The sequence below is a fragment of the Oncorhynchus tshawytscha genome, linkage group LG18 (assembly GCF_018296145.1).
Source record: "Oncorhynchus tshawytscha isolate Ot180627B linkage group LG18, Otsh_v2.0, whole genome shotgun sequence".
Classification (NCBI taxonomy): Eukaryota; Metazoa; Chordata; class Actinopteri; order Salmoniformes; family Salmonidae; genus Oncorhynchus; species Oncorhynchus tshawytscha.
The window spans coordinates 13,947,710-13,970,007 of NC_056446.1; the positions used below are offsets into that span (position 1 = coordinate 13,947,710).

At 42.0% G+C, this 22,298-nt stretch overlaps 2 protein-coding genes across 14 annotated transcripts in view; one reads left to right on the forward strand and one right to left on the reverse strand.

Moving 5' to 3' along the window:
- Positions 1–2,695, forward strand: part of LOC112217538 (TGF-beta-activated kinase 1 and MAP3K7-binding protein 2) — a 72,087-nt gene extending 69,392 nt beyond the window's left edge. For 10 of the 12 annotated variants that reach the window (XM_024377872.2, XM_024377874.2, XM_024377875.2 and 7 more), the window contains one exon: positions 613–2,695. In XM_024377872.2, the coding sequence (XP_024233640.1) occupies positions 613–725 (113 nt within the window). In that variant the 3' untranslated portion in view covers positions 726–2,695. The remainder of the gene's footprint in view (positions 1–612) is intronic. The other 2 variants (XM_024377882.2, XM_024377884.2) reach the window with 1 other exon arrangement.
- On the reverse strand, positions 2,450–18,589 carry LOC112217540 (probable ribonuclease ZC3H12D). Of its 2 annotated transcripts, none has more exons than XM_024377886.2 (6): positions 18,413–18,589; positions 7,763–8,317; positions 6,044–6,183; positions 5,256–5,493; positions 4,820–4,926; positions 2,450–4,284 (listed from the first exon to the last, which is right to left on the reverse strand). In XM_024377886.2, exons 2-6 carry the CDS (start codon positions 8,089–8,091, stop codon positions 3,251–3,253), a joined length of 1,848 nt encoding a protein of 615 aa, XP_024233654.1. In that variant the 5' UTR covers positions 8,092–8,317; positions 18,413–18,589; the 3' UTR covers positions 2,450–3,250. The 2 variants fall into 2 exon arrangements, with proteins under 2 accessions (XP_024233654.1, XP_024233655.1); XM_024377887.2 differs by having other exon boundaries at positions 5,256–5,490; positions 18,413–18,580.
- Positions 18,590–22,298: the final 3,709 nt, after the last annotated feature.

Sequence of the window (22,298 nt, forward strand, 5' to 3'; positions counted from 1 at the left end):
GATATATACCCATTGATTATTGAAGAATATAACTTATAAATGCCTCAGGAGCTTAGTTCAACTGTTGTACCCCATCAAAACTCAAAGAATAAGCTTGTTTTACTCCAATGTAAACACAGTGCATGTAAACAAACACTGTAGTGTCAACATGGTTAAATCTATCATTTTAATATCATCAATGGTCAATACTTGCATCCATAGCTCTGTCTATGAATTTGAGAGTGGTTGTATTTCTCCAGGCCCATCCCTCTGCTTTTTACTGAAAAGCAGAGGGATGCTTTTATTGTTTCAACTGCGGCTTGCCCCTTTAATCATTTTCTTGTGCAATACACATCCTGGAGGGTAAAAGAACCACAGTGATTCAGCAACTACCAACAACTGCCAACTCAAACCATCAGTGGTGCAGTGACAAAATTCATTTTTTATTGCTGAAAAACAAACCAGCACATTGATTGACACATTGATTCACCCTTGACAGTCTGAGAACACATTGATTGATGTTCATTGCCTGCAGCTGCCTGTATGTCTGTGTGTTTCTCTGTAGTCTGTTGAGTGACTAAAGTCTCTTTCTCTCCCTCTCTCTCTCTCTCTCTTTCCCTCCCCTCTATCCAGAGTCAGACCAGGAGGAAGACGAGGGTACGCAGTGGAGCTGCACTGCCTGCACCTTCCTCAACCACCCCGCCCTCAACCGCTGTGAACAGTGCGAGTTCCCACGGCACTTCTGAGCCACAAAGACGCCGACAATATCCAACACCCTGCTCCACTTTTCTATGAGAGTCAAAGAAACTAGATTTGAAAGGTTTTTCTTTTGCTAGTGGTAAGAAAATGAATGGACAGGGTTTGTAGTTTTTTTCCATTTTGGGCCTGTTTCTTTTCCCCCCCTCCTCCGAGGTTTGTAGAATGCTGAAGGCTTGACTGGATAGTGTTTACAGGTTGTGTTACTTTACTTAGCCAGCAGAGTTGGATGATACCTCACCTTGGAGTCTCTGCATGCGTGGGGTCATCCCCCTTCCCTGCTCAACGCTCGACGGGCGACTTTACCCCTGGGGATGCCTCGCTGCTTCCTTATACAGTATTATCGGTGTCCTGCAGTGTGAGGGCACACACACACGCACGAAAACCAACATGGGTGCCTTTGCTGATTTGTGATGGCCTAATCAGGAATGGGAACTTTGGTCAGCTGTCACCTCACACCTGAAGGGAAAACTAACAGACTACTTGTGGACTATTTGTTTGGTTTCTGTTTCTATAGGATGGCTGGGGGAAACTCAGTGTTATTACTGCCACCAAAACCTGCCTCTCGTTCTCCCCTGTAGTGTCCCTTATCAATCTCTTCAATCTACAGTAAAAAGAACGGAAAATAAATTGCATGCTTTGTGTACAGTACATAGGGGGAGGAAATACCCCTGAGCTTTTTACTGTACATCATTTTTGAATGTGCCTTAAATGCCTTCTTCCTCACACTATGAAACACTTGTATTTCCTGTAAGCATAGCTTTATAGACTTTAATAACTTTGTTTTGTTTCCATTTTCTTTCAAACCAATAAGCACAGTGTCCCTTTTAAGCTCTTTACTTGATTTCTGTGAGAATTTTAAGTATCGTGTTTAAAAAAAAAAGGGAAAAAAAGGGGGAGCAGTTGTATGAAAACTCTGCAGTCCTGAAGCTTCGTTCACTCCGTCTGTTGTTCATCGCTTGTGTAAATGCAGATTTCCCTGTGTACGATCTGCAGATGCGGCAAAATCGAAAGATGGACGAGTTTTCTAGGATGCCAGAGCTCTTGGACTGGTGAAAAAAAAAGCTCCGAAGCAGAATTACATCTTATCTGACAACTGGAATGTAGGCTTAATATTTGGGGACTTTTACACCTCAGCGTCACGAGACCCGTGAATTTTTCAGTTCATCCTAAAACTTGCATCAAAATAGACGCTTTCAAATCAGATGGAAGAAAAGACTTTGGTAATTGTATTAAGGTGTTGTCTATGTACAGCTTGGTGGAAGGCAACTGTTTCCCGAGGGCTTTCAGAAATCAGACTATTTTGCTATGCAGTATAAATTGGGTTTTCTAGAGTGTTCCAAAGATCAGAATGAATATGTTTTCAAAGTATTCCTGTGTCAAAATCAGCAGATATTTATATAGGTATGTGCTTTACCATATCTCCTCCTGGCCAGAAGTTTAGAATATATCCTCCAAAAAAAAGACGACAAGGACAGTGCCATCTTTACATTTCTAGTAAAGTGAGACAAAATGGTGACTGTCCTCTTTGTATCTTGTTTTTATTTGGTTTCATTTGTCCTGTGAAGCTTTTGTTTGATGCGGATGGTTTAAAAGTTTACCATTGTAATGATTTTACCTTAATTGTGGAATAGTTTATTATTCTTTGTGAATTTTTTTTTACATGTTGCCTTACATTAATGCCTTAGATTGGCATTTGTATTGATTATGTATGCAGTCACAAATCAAGATTTTTTTTTTTTTTTTTTTTTTACCAAAGCATAGTATATTGTTTAAAAAAAACAATTAGGTAGAAGCTAAATTCTTTGTCTCTCTTAAGCACTTATGTCATGTTTTTTTTTTTCTCTCTAAAAACCCCAAAGAAACCCAGTTTTCAGCTTTATCTGCAAAGCTCGTTGTGAAGAGTCAGTTCATACTTGTTTTATTAATAAAACAAAATAAAATAATTTGGATATCTAAAGTGTTTTTGATTTTAGCTGGGAAGTTATTTGTAAAAAAAAATAATCTATTGTGGATTTCTTATTGGATATTCTACATGTTGATTCCATTCCATTGGTTGTTGGCTTGTGGTGACGTGATGACAATTGTCTTTGGATCATTTCTCCTCACTCCAATAGATGGCAGTAGAGACCTAAAATAGTTGGTACGGTAAAGTGCAGGGAGCTTGGCAGTGTGTAAATGAGATGGATAATCAGACAATTGCCAATGACTTATGTTTAATATGGATAAGAAAAATGACAAGGACAGCATTATTCTGCATACCATACAGGTCAACATCCATTTTGTCTTATAGCTTCCCTCAGTTTGAGGCTACATGATAAAACAACACATGCTGCTTTGAATATATTTAAGTCAATGCTAGATTCAAAATGAACTAGCATCATTCAGGAGACAGTAGTGCATTGCACTTGACATAACACATTCAGCTCAGATTGCTACATTTCAGGCTTTCCTCTAGTCTGCTGAAGACTACTGTGTTTAATGCTTACAGAGAAATGATCACAGGTCTTGCATGTTAGAAAGGAATGTGGCTGATTCGGAACCTCTGAATCAGAGGCACCAGCTCTGACATATTGAGGGTGTGTGGGTACACACTCATCACATAGTCTACCATGCTGTGGGGGAAGAGGGTGCTGAGCTGGTTCTTCACACTCCTCCTCTGCTCACTCTCTGGAGCTTTACCTCCATTGGACCTGGTCATCCCCACTCTCTCGCCAGAGAGGCCCTGTCCCGGGCTGTGTTCTGGGAGGCTGTGACTCTGCCTTTGTGGGGGAGGACTCTGGAAGTACTGCTGCTCTGTGAAATGGATATGGTTACTGTGTACAGCATAGGAGCACCCTCCTAGCTTTGACTGGAGATGTTGCTGTCTGTACATGCACGGGCTGCACTCAAAGCTTTGTGAGTCGTCACAGCCACACTGTGGCAGTTTTTGCGGGGCATCCCAGGCTGAGGAGGGTCTACCCAGGCTGAGCCTCTGTTGGTTGCTGGCGTGGCTACTGGAAGTGCTGGAAGGGTAGAAGTCCCCACTGTGCTGGCTGCAGTTGGCCACCCCACTGCTGTAGGTGTAGGACACCACTGGCCCCTTGGTGTTGTTGGTCTGGTCCTGGACATAGAGTCTGGACAGGGAGGCTTCCAGGGAGCTGAAGGCCTCGTCAGTGTCTGGGCTGGGGCAGAGGCGGAGGCTGGACCTGTGGTGTAGAGTTGGGCTGCCTGTTTTTCTCTGGCTGGTGAACTGATCGCTAGGCGAAGCCCTGTGGGAATGGGAATGGGAATGCTCTTCTTTTATAAGGGGAGGCGGTGTGGATAGATATCTGTATAGATGAGTAGTAGTTAGATCCAGCTCATAAGGGGATATGTAAGGGTGGGCCTCCTGGCTGACTTCCTGGATCAGAGCAGGGCTGGGGCCTGAGGGGAGAAATGACCGCTCCCTGTCTGTTTGAGCAGTAGGTTTGCTCTTGGCTCTCAGCTCATCTGCCACAGACAGCTGTGATTGGTTGGAGCGCTCTGGGTGGTAGAACTTGCACTTCACTCCGTAAGTACACTTCTTTCCTGGAAAGAAACAAATAAGGAATATTTATGGGCTTTCAAAACACGGCTTGCAGATGGACCATGTATCTCTTTAAAGAGACTGTCAACAAGGATGTGTGTCCGTCTGAGTGCACTGTAAAGCCCCCCTTCTTCAGTACTGTAAACACACTTGGCAAGGCAAACAAAAATAAAGTCTGGTCACCAGCCTGTTTTTGATCCCCTAGGTACACGGTGGAGTGCTATGAGGGAGCTTTGTACTCCCCTGACAGGAGTAATAATAATAATAATCCCAGGCCTGCTGTTTAATCTGAAGCTCTACTATCCTGGGTGTCGATAAAAAGGCCTTTTGTTTGTGAGTGGTACTGTGCCTTGGAGTGGAGCTGCTCTCTTATGGCCAACAGGCAACCAAATCAAATCACAAGACCCAACTGCTAATCACAAACTGGAAATCAAATCCTGCTCAGCTGGCTCATATTGGAGTTACAGTCGAAACCCCCCAGATAAATGAGAAAGGAAACTGAACATAAAAGTGTATTGTAAAAAAATATCTACCAACCATACGGGCAATGCTGCTGCTTGTTTTCTGGGGTCCACTGCTTTTTCATCAGAAAGTTGTCAATCGTTGGGCCATTCCTTCCCAGAGGATCATCTGGAGGCATGAACCTTGAATATAAAGTCATAGAAAGATGAAAGTAAGCATGATGCTCAAAACTCTTGGAAGCCATGCCTTTGTTACAGATCTATCGTATGTTTACAAGCTGGAGTGATTCTGTAGGTGGTGGAACCATCTCTCTCGTACTGTATCCCCTGTCCCCAACCCCAATTTAAAATGGTTTATATCCTCCTTATAGGCCCTGCATCAGGTACTGCATCAGGTATTAAGGGCTTGTAAGTAAGCATTTCACAGCAAGGTCTACGCCTGTTCTATTCGGCGCCTGTGACAAATGAGATTTGATTTGACCTTTGCTGAGCGATTCAGTGTTGAGACTTACTTGTCATTGGCGAAGCTGTACATCAACAGCCTTTCCTCTATGAACGTCTTCCACTCTGGCCTCTCTATCTGCAGGTCTCTGTAGTTGTCATTGGACACAACGATGCCGTCGGACTCGTAGGCCAGCTTGACGATGTAGCGGTCGTCGTAACACACCACTCTCTTCCCGTTGACGCAGCGTGACGGGGTGTACACCAGGATCGTCCTCTTCTCCAGCTCATGGAGGATGTGCTGATCTGCTGGGCCACGTGACAAGAGGTTAGGGTTTCACAGAGTTGATGGGTCATATGTCAGCCATTAACAAGACATGGTCTTTGTCCCAAATGGCACATTTTTCCCTATATAGTGCACTACTTTTGACCTGAGCCTTTTGACCAAAGCCCTATGGGCCCTGGTCACAGGTAGTGCACTACATAGGGAAAATGGTGCCATTTGGTCTAAAGACATGGTGTGAACAACAATTCTCAGTTATAAAAGACCATAAAGAAGATTGAAACCTGGACCATTAATGTCCCTTACGAAAAATAAGATTGCAGTCAGAGTGCAGTATAACAGCAATATGCTGCAATACTGCGTCCATACTGCAGTCATTTTGCAGTGTAACTACAGCTACAGTGCAGTATAACTGCAGTTCAACTGCAGTTATTCTGCAAAATACCACAGCACTTGTACTGCAGTTTCAAAACAAATCTGTTTTGTAAGGGATTGTAGCTCTCTGTGTGTTGTTGACCGTTAGCACCACAGTGCCATCTAGCCCTGGTCAGACAGTATAACAGGTGTGTGTCCTACCTGTCATGGGGGCCTCGGGACTGGGCTGCTCCTTCCTCCACAGGGGCACGAACACAGTGATGTCACGAAGACCCCTCTCCAGAAACCACCTGACTGCCAGCAGCAGCCCCCGGCATGAAAACACTTGCTTGTTACCATGGCTACAAAGACAGAGTATGAAAATTAGCTTCCTTTTTTCACTTCTAAACAGCTGTCACATCTCTTTTCCCTTCTCAGAAATCCTGTCAGCCGTGTGACCCAACTACTCCAATTCATGTGAACTCTTTTGCAGAACCACAGCAAAGACACTTGTGTGTCCTTCAATCCCAGAAACCAGCCTTAAGGGAAAACTATCTCCCCAAATGACTATAAACTGGAATAACAGGAAGTCTCAGAATCTCTGTGTGCCTCTTCAACAACACTACTCTTCTGTTCTTGGAAAAGCTTGGATAAGGTATAATGTTACACTTATTTAACCTCGCATGACAGATGTGAGCTGCAGCATCCTGTATGGTAGTGGCGTGATGTCTCCAGCGGAACTTTAGACAGGTCTAAGACTGGTTGCGCGGAGGCCTCAAAGGGCCTGACTGACAGCAGCTCACTGAGAGAGGATGAGGATGAGGATTTGCCTACAGGCATCAGTAAATAGAGCAATCAACCATCAGGAAGTGGTAGGCAGCTTTGCACCAAACATAAGACCTCATTGCCTATTTTTAAACCACTGGGGCACCCGAACCCAACAACAACACTAGAACAACAATGATGTTATAGAAAATGCACAATGATGAGTAGAAAGATGTCCTTTGCTTAGAAAGTTGAGACAGTGTTTTGGGTAGAATTTTTTTTTCTCTCCAGTCAGACAGAGTCCTTTCGGGACAAGCAAACTCAGGACTTGAGTAATCAAAGGTGGCTTTGTAAGCAAACTGCACAGTCACTGAGATATCTGCCAAAGGGGTGAGTATGAGAGGAGTGACTGTGCCTTAGAAGTAGAAACCTTCAAAAGTTCAGCGACAGTCCCCCACAAAAAGCAGATCTAATTCAAGACGAGTGATCTGTGTCAGAAAGAAAATCTCCGATTTATGAGAAGTGAACATTGTTGTTTTGTTCCTCTCAGTTTCTGCTATAGTTTCATCCCCTCCCTCCCCATCACCTGTTGATTATCGCAGAGTATTTTTAACAATTTTTTTCTCTCACTATTGTTATAGCATATCTGATGCTATTGATCGATAGCCAATTGCCATTGCATCTGAATACGAGTTATTTATGTTGAAGGCAAAGGTCATCCTCTCATACACCTGTGGTCACCTGCCAGCCACCACAGATTCTTCTGAAATTCACCTCAAAGCATCGCCCACTCTCACTTCCCTCTCTATTAATGAGGAAGCATGAGATGAGTTGGTCTGTGAAGTGAAACTGGAGTGGATATAGCATTCAGTTACTGGCACGCAATGTTAACACCGTTATTTATACCTCAGTGGGTAACATCTGCCCAGAATAGGACAAGTCAGGTAGCCGCATAAAGTAAAAATGAAAGGAACATTGATGTACTACTTCACATGCTCTCTTTGGGGGCAATGTACCGTGACAATACAGGTACTGTCCGTGACCAGATAAATCCCTATGTGCTGTTGTGTTTTTTTACATTACAATCATCTGTGCCAGCATTTCATCCAGTACTCTGTCTGTATTCATCTAATGCTACAATCCCAATAGTCCTAAATGGAGGATTAGTAAACTCACCTCATGGCCACATTGCTCCCATCAATGACCACTGGTCTGAATCCCCCAGTGGGATCCCTGTCTGTAGCTGAGCTGGGCCACAGGGGCTGGCTGGGCTGGGGAGAGCTGCAGCCTCGGGGGATCAGCTGTGGGCTGGAGTAGGCTGAGCGGCTGGCTGGTATGGATGGGGTGGTGGTAGTGGTAGTGGGGGTCTGGCAGGTCTTGATCAGCTCCTCCAGTATGTCGTTTGTCTGGGCGTCATGGCGCAGGCTCTCCAACACGCGCACAATGTCACTGTGGGAGTAGCCCAGCTTGAGGAAGCGCTCCACTTTCCCATGCTGCTGGTCCATGCTGCTGGTCCTCAGCTCAGTTAGGCTTCCTCCCTCAGTTCTGTCAGTGTCTCTAAGTAGTCTAGGTGTCCTCCTTCCAGGCTCCTGGCAGGGCTCTGTCTGTCGGGGAATCCTCCTCGCCTCCCTTTTCTATCATTTCATCATGGTTTCCACAGCAACAGTGTCAGTTTTGGAAGATTTGACAGGTGCAGAAGAGGCGAGGGTTGAGGTGAGGCATTCTCTGGTTCTGTAAACACAGGAAGTATCATGGTGGAGTCACAGGGACTTTTAGACACTTTGAATGTGGTTAGACTGGCAGCGATAGAATTGGCTGCTTGCGCTGCCACAGCCTCATGATCACGCACGCACGTCATAACAGGTCGAGAAAGCCCCTGTAGTCTCAGGCCAACTTAAATAAAGCCCTGCTCTAATGCTTTCATTTGGTGTCTGATACCAGTGTCCGTTGTCATAACAAATATACACCACTGGAATCGTTGAGGATGTTGGTCTCAAAACAGAAATGTTTTATGATATTTGTTTTGCAAAAACATGAACACCAACCCAGTCAGACATCTTCTAAAGATAATCTGGAAAACCCCAATAATTATTTTACAAAGTGACTGCACTAATGACTGGGAGGGTGAAAGTGACATGCATTCCATACAGGTTCAGCCCACCCTTTACCTTCTATTCTGGTTCCGGAATGTGCTTAACTCTAAGAATAGCAAGAAGTTGTCAACGATACTAAGATAACGTGTATTTTACACAGATCGTAGACAGTGAACAGTGAACAAGCCCTCAGTGAAACCCCTTATCTCTATTTTAGAATGTGAAGTTACACTTGTATGCACACATACAATTGTTAGGCCTTATGTGAAATGCCATCCACCCCCATCATGTGTTCCTTCATAGCACCCTTTCTTCCTGATTTGCATTCGACTTTGAAAGGCAGTGGTGTCATCGGTTTGATAAGAGACTTGGATAAAGAGGAAAGGCTAAGACGAACATCGCCATGTTTTAGTATAAACTCGGAACAAAGAAGAACACCATGCCAGTTAGTCATCTACATGCAGAACAAGTTGAAGATCAATTTACATTAAGGTACCCTACACCCCCATGTTCATTTGCATGTGAGAACAGTGTTTCTGATCTTACACCTCTTCACAGCTTGAACAATCTACATGTAACCACATCCCCTCACACCACTTCATCTCAAACCAGAGATGAATCATTCTGCACCAGACTAGACACATGCCGACTTTATTTTTAAAATTTTATTTCAACTTTATTTCACCAGGTAGGCCAGTTGAGAACAAGCTCTCGTTTCCAACTGCGACCTGTCCAAGATAAAGCAAAGCAGTGCGACAAAAACAACAGCACAGAGTTACACATAAACAAAAGTGCAGTAAAATCCACGTGGGCGAAGATATTGGAAGTTTAATTAAAGCCTATTGGATGATAACTGGTTTTTACCTAGGACAGAAGAATTTATAACAGACTATTTCCGACGTAACATAGGTACAGCAGATCCCCTTAATGTATGGGACACTTTTAAATGTGCCTTTAGAGGCCATGCAATTCTATGCTCATCTCTAAAACAAAAGCAATTTAGTTCAAAAGAGTCCATATCAACAAAAGAAATAGAAGGACTAACAGTACAGATAGATAGAAATACAACTGTACCATAGAGACACAGAATAAGTTAGAAGAAAAACAAAAAGAAATATAGGAACTTATTCAAGAAAGATCAAATGTAAAATGAACTTAGCAAAAAAAGAAATGTCCTTTTTTAGGACCCTGTTTTTCAAAGATAATTTGTAAAAATCCAAATAACTTCACAGATCTTCATTGTAAAGGGTTTACACACTGTTTCCCATGCTTGTTCAATGAGTCATAAACAATTAATGAACATGCACTTGTGGAACAGTCATTAAGACACTAACAGCTAACAGATGGTAATTAAGATCAGAGTTGTGAAAACTTAGGACACTAAAGAGGCCTTTCTACTGACTCTGAAAAAAAACAAAAGAAAGATGCCCAGGGTCCATGCTCATCTGCGTGAACGTGCCTTAGGCATGCTGCAAGGAGGAATGAGGACTGCAGATGTGGCCAGGGCAATAAATTGCAATGTCCGTACTGTAAGAGGCCTAAGACAGTGCTACAGGGAGACAGGACGGACAGCTGATCGTCCTCAGGTATAGGATGGCAACAACAACTGCCCGAGTTACACAAGGAACGCACAATCCCTCCATCAGTACTCAGACTGTCCGCAATAGGCTGAGAGAGGCTGGACTGAGGGCTTGTAGGCCTGTTGTAAGGCAGGTCCTCACCAGACATTACCGGCAACAACGTCGCCTATGGGCACCGTCGCTGGACCAGACAGGACTGGCAAAAAGTGCTCTTCACTGACGAGTCGTTGTTTTGTCTCACCAGGGGTGATGGTCAGATTTACATTTATCATCGAAGGAATGATCTTTACACCGAAGCCTGCACTGTGGAGCGGGATCGATTTGGAGGTGGTTGGTCCGTTTTGGTCTGGGGCGGTGTGTCACAGCATCATTGGACTGAGCTTGTTGTCATTGCAGGGAATCTCAATGCTGTGCGTTACAGGGAAGACATCCTCGTCCCTCATGTGGTAGCCTTCCTGCAGGCTCATCCTGACATGACCCTCCAGTATGACAATGCCACCAGCCATACTGCTCGTTCTGTGCGTGATTTCCTGTAAGACAGGAATGTCAGTGTTCTGCCATGGCCAGCGAAGAGCCCGGATCTCAATCTCATTGAGCACGTCTAGGACCTGTTGGATCGGAGGGTGAGGGCTAGGGCCATTCCCCCCAGAAATCCCCAGGAACTTGCATGTGATTTGGTGCAAGAGTGGGGTAACATCTCACAGCGAGAACTGGCAAATCTGGTGCAGTCCATGAGGAGGAGATGCACTGCAGTACTTAATGCAGCTAGTGGCCACACCAGATACTGACTGTTACTTCTTGTTCAGTTTATGTCTCAGTTGTTGAATCTTATGTTCATACAAATATTGACACGTTAAGTTTGCTGAAAATGAACACAGTTGACAGTGAGAGGACGTTTCTATTTTTGCTGAGTTTATTATAAAAAATAAAGTGAACTGGATGGAATATGGAGAAAAATGCCCCATATTCTTTTCTAATCTTCAACATAGAAATGCTACCAAAAATGATTTACTGAAACTAATGACAGAGTCACCCATGATTCATGAAATAATATTTTGAAAGAGGAAGCAAAGTACTTTAAGCATATGTTTTCATTTCAGTCTCCTCCATCTCCACTAACCAAAGTTAATTCTATGGATTTTTTTTCTATTAATAATGTAAAATGAACAGCTGTAAGACTCATGTGAAGGCCACATTACAGAGGAGGAACTCCTTGATGCTATTAAAGCCTTTAAGTCCGGGAAAACTCCAGGGCTGGATGACATACCAGTTGAGGTATACCAAACCTTTGTTGATGTACTCAGAGGACCATTATTAATATGTTTTAAACATTCCTATAAAATGGTAGATTATCAGATACTCAACAAGAAGGTCTGATTTCATTATTCCTGAAACAGGAACCAGGTGGTAAATATAAAGATCCAATCCATTTCAAAAAATTGGAGGTCCCTTACACTTCAGTGTTTCTCGCAAAATGCATAGCGCAAAGAATTAAAAAGGTATTGTCGGATATTATTCCTCCTAATCAGACAGTTTTTTTTGCTTAAAGGCACCTAAAGACTCTCAGACCATGAGAAACAAGAGTCTCTGGTTGGATGAAACCAAGATTGAACACTTTGGCCTGAATGCCAAGTGTCACGTCTGGAGGAAACCTGGCACCATCCCTACGGTGAAGCATGATGATGGCAGCACCATGCTGTGTAGATGTTTTTGAGCGGCAGGGACTGTGAGACGAGTCAGAATCGAGGGAAAGATTAAGTGGAGCAAAGTATAGAGAGATTCTTGATGAAAACCTACTCCAGAGCACTCAGGATCTCAGGATCTCAGACTGGGGTGAAGGTTCACCTTCCAACAGGACAACGACCCTAAGCACACAGCCAAGACAACACAGGAATGGCTTGTGTAGTGAGTAAAGGGTCTGAATACTTATGTAAATGTGATATTTCTGTTTTTCAAAAAAATCTAAAAACATGCTTTTGCTTTGTCATTATGGGGTATTGTGTGTAGATTGACGAGGGGGGGGGGACAATTTAATACATTTTTGAATAAGGCTGTAACTCAATATGTGGAGAAAGTCAAGGGGTCTGAATCCTTTCAAAATGTGATGTATATCTAGGTTATATTTTACTAGGATATGACATTTCTATTTTTAAGGACTTCAAATGTATCAATGGATGTTTTAGGTAGGCAATACATAGGCTACTGCACCAAAAAGCTTAAAATCTTCCTTAAGTGTGGGAAACGCGCCCTACAAATCAAATATTATTATTATTAATATAAAGACAGGAAAATACACACTTAAAAGCTTCGTTCCATAAAGAGATATTAGTGAAATTCGGGAATATAACCATAATATAAACAAGAGAAAGGAGAATGGAATATGTTTGAAAAGTTTACGTTTAGATTTGATTGGAGAAAGAAAATAAGTGGGCCCTCAGGTCATGACTCAATACTGCCATCTGCAGGAAGATAACAAGATTCCAACAATCCATAGTACTCCATTACACTTAACTAGGAACCTGCACAGAGTCCAGTAGGACAGTGTCACAAGGCTACATAGTCACAGGCCCACACTTCACCACTGTTTAAGGGAATACACAGCTGTCCTTGATTGTGAGCTAGAATTAAATGTTGAATGAAATGTGTGACACAAGAGGTAAACAACGGTTTTCATCAATAGAATGAATGTAAGGAGCTAAGGTGATATCATAAGGACATAGCCACAGGAAGTAGTTTGGGGTGGATGTGTACGCTAATACAGGACTAGTTAAGGCCCAGTGCACTACATTTGTGAAACATTTTTATTTGAGTGTTCACCAGCATTTGTAACTTGAGTCTGAAAATTATCTGTACAAAACAATTGATCTGATAATACTTGTGGGAAAAAAAAATACTTGCTTGATATCCACTACCATTCAAAAGTTTGGGGTCACTTAGAAATGTCCTTGTTTTTGAAAGAAAGGCAATTTTTTTGTCCATTATTTGTCCATTGTTAATGTTATAAATGACTATTGTAGCTGGAAACGGCTGATTTTTTATGGAATATCTAAATAAGGCGTACAGAGGCCCATTATCAGCAACCATCACTCCTGTGTTCCAATAGCACGTTGTGTTAGCTAATCCAAGTTTATCATTTTAAAAGGCTAATTGAACATTAGAAAACCCTTTTGCAATTATGTTAGCACAGCTGAAAATTGTTGTCCTGATTAAAGAAACAATAAAATGGCCTTCTTTAGACTAGTTGAATATCTAGAGCATCAGCATTTGTGGGTTCGATTACAGACTCAAAATGGCCAGAAACAAAGAACTTTATTCTGAAACAGCCTATTCTTGTTCTGAGAAATGAAGGCTATTCCATGCGAGAAATTGCCAAGAAACTGAAGATCTCGTACAACACTATGTACGATTCCCTTCACAGAACAGCGCAAAACTGGATCTAACTAGAATAGAAAGAGGAGTGGGAGGCCCCAGTGCACAACTGAGCAAGAGGACAAGTACATTATAGTGTCAAGTTTGAGAAACAGATGCCTCACAAGTCCTCAACTGGCAGCTTCATTAAAAAGTACCCGCAAAATACCAGTCTCAATGTCAACAGTGAAGACGCGACTCCGGGATCCTGGCCTTCTAGGCAGAGTTGCAAAGAAAAGCCTCAGACTGGCCAATAAAAAGAAAAGATTAAGACACAGACACTGGACAGAGGAACTCTGTCGAGAAGGCCAGCATCCCGGTGTCGCCCCTTCACTGTTGATGTTGAGACTGGTGTTTTGCGGGTCATTCAGTTGCCTGAGTACTTCAATGGTATAGGCAGTGTAGTCTTGTACAGTAACAGTGCCTCCCTTGTCCTCGCAGATGACTATAGAGGAAGTTATTCCTGAAATAAGGGATAGAAGCCTCTAGCTTGGATATACACTACATGACCAAAAGTATGTGGACACCTGCTCTTCAACTCATTGCAAAATCATAGGCATTAATATGGAGTTGGTCCCCCATTTGCTGCTATAACAGCCTCCACTCTTCTGGGAAGGCTTTCCACAAAGTTGGAAGCACAGAATCATCTAGAATGTCATTGTATGCTGTAGCGTTAAGATTTCCTTTCACTGGAACTAAGGGGCCTAGCCTGAACCATGAAAAACAGCCCCAGGCCATTATTCCTCCTCCACCAAATTTTACAGTTGGCACTATGCATTGGGGCAGGTAGCGTTCTCCTAGCATCTGACAAACCCAGATTAGTCCGTTGGACTGCCAGATGGTGAAGCGTGATTCATCACTCCAGAGAACACGTTTCCACTGCTCAAGAGTCCAATGGCGGCAAGCTTTACACCACTCCAGCCGACGCTTGGCATTGTGTGTGACTGCTCGACCATGGAAACCCATTTCATTAAGCTCCTGACAAACAGTTATTGGGCTGACGTTGCTTTCAAGGCAGTTTGGAACTCGGTAGTGAGGGTTGCAACCGTGGACAGATGATGTATACGTGCTACTCGCTTCAACGTTTGGTGGTCCTGTTCTGTGAGCTTGTGTGGCCTACCACTTCGCAGCTGAGCTGTTGTTGCTCCTAGACGTGTACACTTCACAATAACAGCACTTACAGTTGACCAGGGCAGCTCTAGCAGGGCAGAAATTTGACAAACTGACTTGTTGAAAAGGTTGATCCCATGACAGTGCCACATTGAAAGTCACTGAGCTGTTCAGGATGGCCTTTCTAATGCAAACGTTTGTCTATGGAGATTGCAATGCTGTGTGCTCGATTTTATACACCTATCAGCAACAGTTTGGCTGAAACAGCCTAATCCACTAATTTAAAGGGGTGTCCACGTACTTTAGTATATATTGTGTATGTGTTTATGCAGCAGTCTGTAGTATGTGTCCAAGAGTGGGGTCAATAGGCCCAATAACAGCTGGGTCAATAGGCCCACCCAGGTGGAATGAATGTAGATGGATCCATAAACACACTTTTCGTGGGGACAGAGGAGTTGCAATTTCTAAAGAACAGTTTCACATGCAATGTGCTTATTAATTAGTTGTTGAAATGCGTTTCAGTTGTGTGTCCTGATATTCAGGCTGATTTGCTCCTATATGTATTATTTTGTAAGTACAGTTGAGGTAGGACGTTTACATACACTAAGGTTGGAGTCATTAAAACTCGTTTTTCAACCACTCCACAAATTTCTTGTTAACAAACTATAGTTTTGGCAAATCAGTTAGGACATCTACTTTGTGCATGATACAAGTAATTTTTCCAACAATTGTTTACAGTCAGATTATTTCACTTATAATTCACTGTATCACAATTCCAGTGGGTCAGAAGTTTACATACACTAAGTTGACTGTGCCTTTAAACAGCTTGGAAAATTCCAGAAAATGACATCATAGCTTTAGAAGCGTCTGATAGGCTAATTTACATCATTTGAGTCAATTGGAGGTGTACCTGTGGATGTATTTCAAGGCCTACCTTCAAACTCAGTGCCTCTTCGCTTGACATCACAGGAAAATAAAAATAAATCAGCCAAGACCTCAGAAAAAAATTGTAGACCTCCACAAGGCTGAGTCATCCTTGGGAGCAATTTCCAAATGCCTGAAGGTACCACGTTCATTTGTAACAATCAATAGTACGCAAGTATAAACACCATGGGACCATGCAGCCATCATACTGCTCAGGTAGGAGATGTGTTCTGTCTCCTTGAGATGAACGTACTTTGGTGCGAAAAGTGCAGATCCATCCCAGAACAACAGCAAAGGACCTTGTGAAGATGCTGGAGGAAACAAGTACAAAGGTATCCATATCCACAGTAAAATGAGTCCTATATCGACATAACCTGAAAGGCCGCTCAGCAAGGAAGAAGCCACTGCTCCAAAACGCCATAGTTTTAAAAACATTTTAAAAAGCCAGACTACAGTTTGCAGCTGCACGTGGGGACAAAGATTGTACTTTTTGGAGAAATGTCCTCTGTTCTGATGAAACAAAAATAGAACTGTTTGGCCATAATGACCATCGTTATGTTTGGAAGAAAAAGGGGGAGGCTTGCAAGCCAAAGAACACCATCCCAACTGTGAAGCACGGGGGTGGCAGCATCATGCTGTGGGGGTGCTTTGCTGCAGGAGGGTCTGGTGCTCTTCACAAAATAGATGGGCCTCATGAGAAAGGAAATTTGAAGCAACATCTCAAGACATCAGTCAGGAAGTTAAAGCTTGGTTGCAAATGGGTCTTCCCATTTGGACAATGACCCCAAGCATACTTCCAAAGTTGTGGCAAAATGGCTTAAGGACAACAAAGTCAAGGTATTGGAGTGGCCATCACAAAGCGCTGACCTCAATCCTATAGAAAATGTGTGGGCAGAACTGAAAGATTGTGTGCGAGCAGTAGGGTACAAACCTGATTCGGTTACATCAGCTCTGTCAGGGGGAATGGGCCAAAATTCACCCAACTTATTGTGGGAAGCTTGTGGAAGGCTACCAGAAACGTTTGACTCAAGTTAAACCATTTAAAGGCAATGCTGCCAAATACTAATTGAGTGTATGTAAACTTCTGACCCACTGGGAATGTGATGAAAGAAATAGAAGCTGAAATAAATCATTCTCTCTACTGTTATTCTGACATTTCACATTCTTAAAATAAATTGGTGATCCTAACTGACCTAAGACAGGACATTTTTACTAGGATTAAATGTCAGGAATTGTGAAAAACGTAGTTTAAATGTATTTGGCTATGGTGTATCTAAACTTATGACTTCAACTGTATTTTGTGGTAAATAGTTCACTAGTTTATTGCACCATTTTCTTTCTCCAATCAAATAAAAAAAATTGCACAACAGATATTATAAGAGATATCAACATTTTTGAGAAGTAGCATCCACACAAGGGAGCAGCATCTTCTCAATGTATTTTTTAAACTGTAGACTTTTCAAATATTTTCCCTTCTCCTTTCTGTCATTTATATTATGGCTATATTCCCACGAATATTCCTTTATGTAATTAAGCTTTTACGTGTATATTTTTCTGTCTTGATAATAAAAGTAATATTTAATTTGTAGAGCGCATTTGCCACGCTCAATGCACATGTGATGCGCGTTGGTGCTTGCTTCTGTGTGCAAATCATTTGACCACTGCAGTTTGAGATTATTTATTTTTATTTCTGAAAATAATGAGATATTGACCTTTATTATTTAGGATTTATTTCTGATACAGTGCCTTCAGCAAGTATTCACACCCCTTGACTTAAATTTTTTTTTGTGTGTGTTACAGCCTCAATTAAAAATAGATTCATTTGAAATTTTGTGTCACTGGTTTACACACAATACCCCATAAGGCCAAAGTTGAATTATGTTTTTCAAACATTTGACAAATGAATGAAAAATGAAAATCTGAAATGTCTTGAGTCAATAAGTATTCAACCCCTTTGTTATGGCAAGCCTACATGCGGTCAGGAGTAAAATGAATTGCATGGACTCATTCTGTGTGCAATAATAGTGCTTAACATGATTTTTGAATGACTACCTCATCTCTGTACCCCACACATACAATTATCTATGAGATCCCTCAGTCGAGCAGTGAATTCCAAACACAGATTCAACCATAAAGATCAGAGAGGTTTTCCTATTCAGACAGGAATCTTTGGACTGTGCATTTGCATCTTGTTTCAATTTATCTCTTTATTTAGGTTGATGGCACAACATTGAAACAATGACTTTGATTCAAACATACCATTTTACTATCAACATTGAAACAAGGCCAAATAACCAATGTCTAATATTCAACATCATTTCTACATGGAGTTTTCAACGCAATTTCTACATACACAGTACATAGATCTGATGATTATGCTGGAATTAGATTGATGCAACAACCTGTTAGTCAGGTTAAGTCAATGTATTGAAGTTGAAGTTTTACCCTAATTTCAATGTTTACAATGCTGTTTGAAATGATATGAAAAGAGAACTGGCTGATGACTGTGTGCCCAGTGGGTAGTCTCTTTTAAGCACACACATATACTGTATATCAGGAAGACACATAATCCAAATGAACTATCACAGAAACAAAAACGAACAAAAAAATTACATTGGCTCTAAGAAGTTACAAACATTTCCCTACTGTAAACCCTTGCAGCTCAACAAGATTTGGATATTAGATGCTAATTTTGCTCTCTCTCTACTTACTTTTGTGGTGGTTAGAAGAAGCATCAGCCTGCTTGTCTGGCAGCGAGCCTGTTGCTGTGTGAATGAGAGAGCCAACTCGGTCACGTTGAGAGACAGAACCTGTGTGTACTGTTTTTATTCATAAGAGGAAGTCTCCTGAGACTTTACTCAGACCATTGCCAGCAAGGAAGCAAAAGACAAATGCAGTCATTTCACTTCCTCATTGTAGCCCCATGCAGAGTTTTGGCTAGAAAGCTTGTTGTATGTGAGCAGAGGGTTTCCAGAGGGTTTTCCCCCTTTCTCTGTTCTTCCTGGTGTGGCTACAACACAGTGGGTCTCCTTGAGACTTAATAGGGGAGAGTGGGGTAAGTTGAGCCATTTTTACATTCCGCTTCACAACATGCTTCGAAAAAAAGGTGCTAAATAGAACCATATAGGGTTCTTCAGGTTTGTCCCCATAGGGGAACCCTTTTTGGTGCTAGGTAGAACCCTTTGCAAAGGGTTCTACCTATGACCCTCTATGTAAGGTTCTACCCAAAAAACATTTAATTATCTAAAGATTCTTGCAAGGAGAACCATTTCACTTTTGGAGGGTTCTTCCTAGAACCGTCTATGAACGGTTTCACCAGCCTTATTAGCATTTAAAATAACATTCTTTACGACAGTAATTACATATACTGTATAGTAAGGCCTTTCTTCAATTGTGTTAGGAAAGTCCTGGTTTACAGGCCACATCAGGCCTGCAAGTCACATTATGCTGGCTTGCAAAGTGATGTGTAATTCCAGTTTGAATCCGGACAGAGTTGGGTTAAGTGGCATTTTTTCACTTGCAACCTGCAATCAGAATGATTGCTGGGGTAGGGAAGATTGAATACTGAGAGTACCTCAATCATCTAAACTGGAACAACCATCCCGGTAATGAGTGTAATATGTCGTATAATGGAGGAAAGTCATACTTTTTCAATTCATTCAGGGGGAGGGTTTAGTATTGTTTTATTTAGTCCGGGGGAGGGTCATGTCATTTGTAATGGATTACATGTCATATAGCTCAGTGTTTGAGAATTAGTTGCATATTATATCTCAACGTGTGCCCGATGCTGCCCCTCATCCCTGACTCTCTGCTGGGCGCTCAATATCAAGTGCGCCTAGTGTGGTCTCAATGAAATGATCCATTGCCTATACTTTAGGCCATAGGCCTAGGGCTAGGCTGTATGGAGAGAATGCTTGGAGACGCACAGGGCAAATTTATATTTCTAAAAACATTTACAGTACCAGTCAAAAGTTTGGACACACCTACTCATTCAAGGGTTTTACTTTATTTTTTAAATTATTTTCTACATTGTACAATAATAGTGAAGACATCAAAACTATGAAATAACACATATGGAATCATGTAGTAACCAAACAAGTGTTAAACAAATCAAAATATATTTTAGATTCTTCAAAGTAGCTACCCTTTGCCTTGATGACAGCTTTGCATTCTCTCAACCAGCTTCATGATGTAGTCACCTGGAATGCTTTTCCAACAGTCTTGAAGGAGTTCCCACATATTCTGAGCACTTGTTGGCAGCTTTTCCTTCACCCTGTGGTCCAACTCATCCCAAACCATCTCAATTGCGTTGAGGTCGGGTGATTGTGGAGGCCAGGTCATCTAATGCAGCACTCCATCACTCTCCTTATGTGTAAAATAGCCCTTACACAGCCTGGAGGTGTGTTTTGGTTCATTGTCCTGTTGAAAAACAAATGATAGCAACACTAAGTGCAAACCAGATGGGATGGTGTAGTGCTGCCAAATGCTGTGATAGCCATGCTGGTTAAGTGTGCCTTGAATTCTAAATAAACTACTGACAGTGTCACCAGCAAAGCACGCCCACACCATCACACCTCTTCCTCCATGCTTCACGGTGGGAACCACACACGGTGGTTGGAACCAAAAATCGAACAGTTGGATGCCTCAGACCAAAGGCGACATTTCCATTTCCACTGGTCTAATGTCCATTGTTTCTTGGCCCAAGCAAGACTCTTCTTATTATAATTGGTATCCTTTAGTAGTGTTTTTTTTGCAGCAATTTGACCATGAAGGCCTGATTCACACAGTCTCCTCTGAACAGTTGATGTTGAGATGTGTCTGTTACTTGAACTCTGTGAGGTGCAACCTGAGGTGCAGTTAATTGCCCATTTCTGAGGCTGGTAACTCTGCAGCAGAGTTAACTCTGTGTCTTCCTTTCCTGTGGCAGTCCTCATGAGAGCCTGTTTCATCATAGCGCTTGATGGTTTTTGCAACTTCACTTGAAGAAACTTTCAAAGTTCTTGACATTTTCCTTATTGACTGACCTTCATGTCTTTAAATAATGATGGACAATCATTTCTCTTTGCTTATTTGAGCTGTTCTTGCCATAATATGGACACGGTATTTTACCAAATGGGGCCATCCTCTGTATTCCAACACTACCTTGTCACAACACATCTGATTGGCTCAAACGCATTAAGAAGGAAAGAAATTCCACAAATGAACGTTTTGTTATTTGAAAGGCATTCCAGGTGACTACCTCATGATGCTGGTTGACAAAATGCCAAGAGTGTGCAAAAATATAATCAAGGCAAAATGGTGGCTATTTGAAGAATCTCAAATATAAAATATATTTTGATTTGTTTAACACTTGTTTTGTTACTACATGATCACATATGTGTTATTGCATAGTTTTGGTGTCTTCACTATTATTCTACAATGTAGAAAACAGTAAAAAATTAAGAAAAACCCTTGAATGAGTACGTGTGTCCAAACTTTTGACCGGTACTGTATGTCAGGAAATGAATGACAAATATTCAATACATGTATTTGGAAAATACAGTATTTATGTCACAAAGAAGTCGGCTGAACAACAGATGAGGAAAATCACCATAGCCACAGTTCAAATATTTTGCATGCATGCAGCACAGCATAATGCACAATGGTACAGTAAACTTTATCCGACTCATTCAAATTGTGTGGTGACATAATACAGTAGGTTAGTCAGTTATTTTAACATCTCAACGTGCATGCGTGAGGCACAGAATGATCATACAACACTTGTTACACAATTAACAATAACAAAATAAGACATTCGATGTATGCGCGATACGTTTACAGAATATTTCTTCCGAGTGTTTACATAAAATAGTCATGGATTTCTGATTGAGGTGAGGCAATCTCATTGGACATGCATGACGGCTGCTTTCGCAGGAACAGTTCAAAATACGGCAGTTCCAGCTGGTAGAGATTCCTGGTAAAAATGTCTTGCATTCTACATCCTTATCTGCCTGCATGGACGGTAGTGAGAATCAGTGGAGGGTTCATTTAACAAAACAAGTAGAATATTCTCATTGTCATCAGTGAAGAGGCAACTCTGGGATGCTGGCCTTCTAGGCAGAGTTCCTCTGTCCAGTGTCTGTGTTCTTTTGCCCATCTTAATCTTTTCTTTTTATTGGCCAGTCTGAGACATGGCTTTTTCTTTGCAACTCTGCCTAGAAGGCCAGCATCCCGGAATCACCTCTTCACTGTTGAGACTGGTGTTTTGTGGGTACTATTTAATGAAGCTGCCAGTTAAGGATTTGTGAGACATATGTTAATGGACAATTATTTTTGCTTTTCTTTCAAAAACAAGGACATTTCTAAGTGACCCCAAACTTTTGAACGGTAGTGTATGTAACAGTTTTGCTTCCGTACCTCTCTTCACCCCAACCTGGGCTCGAACCAGAGACCCTCTGCACACATCGACAACAGTCTCCCTCGAAGCACCGTTATCCATCGTTCCACAAAAGCTACAGCCCTTGCAGACAATGGGAAACAACTACTTCAAGGTCTCAGAGCGATTGAAATGCTATTAGTGCGCACCCCGCTACCTAGCTAGCCATTTCACACCAGTTC

Excerpts from the sequence above, each read along its gene's own strand:
- LOC112217540 (XM_024377886.2), bottom strand. The coding sequence starts at position 8,091 with ATGGACCAGCAGCATGGGAAAGTGGAGCGCTTCCTCAAGCTGGGCTAC. Across the intron at positions 4,927-5,255 it reads TACAGCTTCGCCAATGACAA|GTTCATGCCTCCAGATGATC; the intron begins GTAAGTCTCAAC and ends TTTATATTCAAG. Across the intron at positions 4,285-4,819 it reads GCAGCAGCATTGCCCGTATG|GAAAGAAGTGTACTTACGGA; the intron begins GTTGGTAGATAT and ends GTTTCTTTCCAG.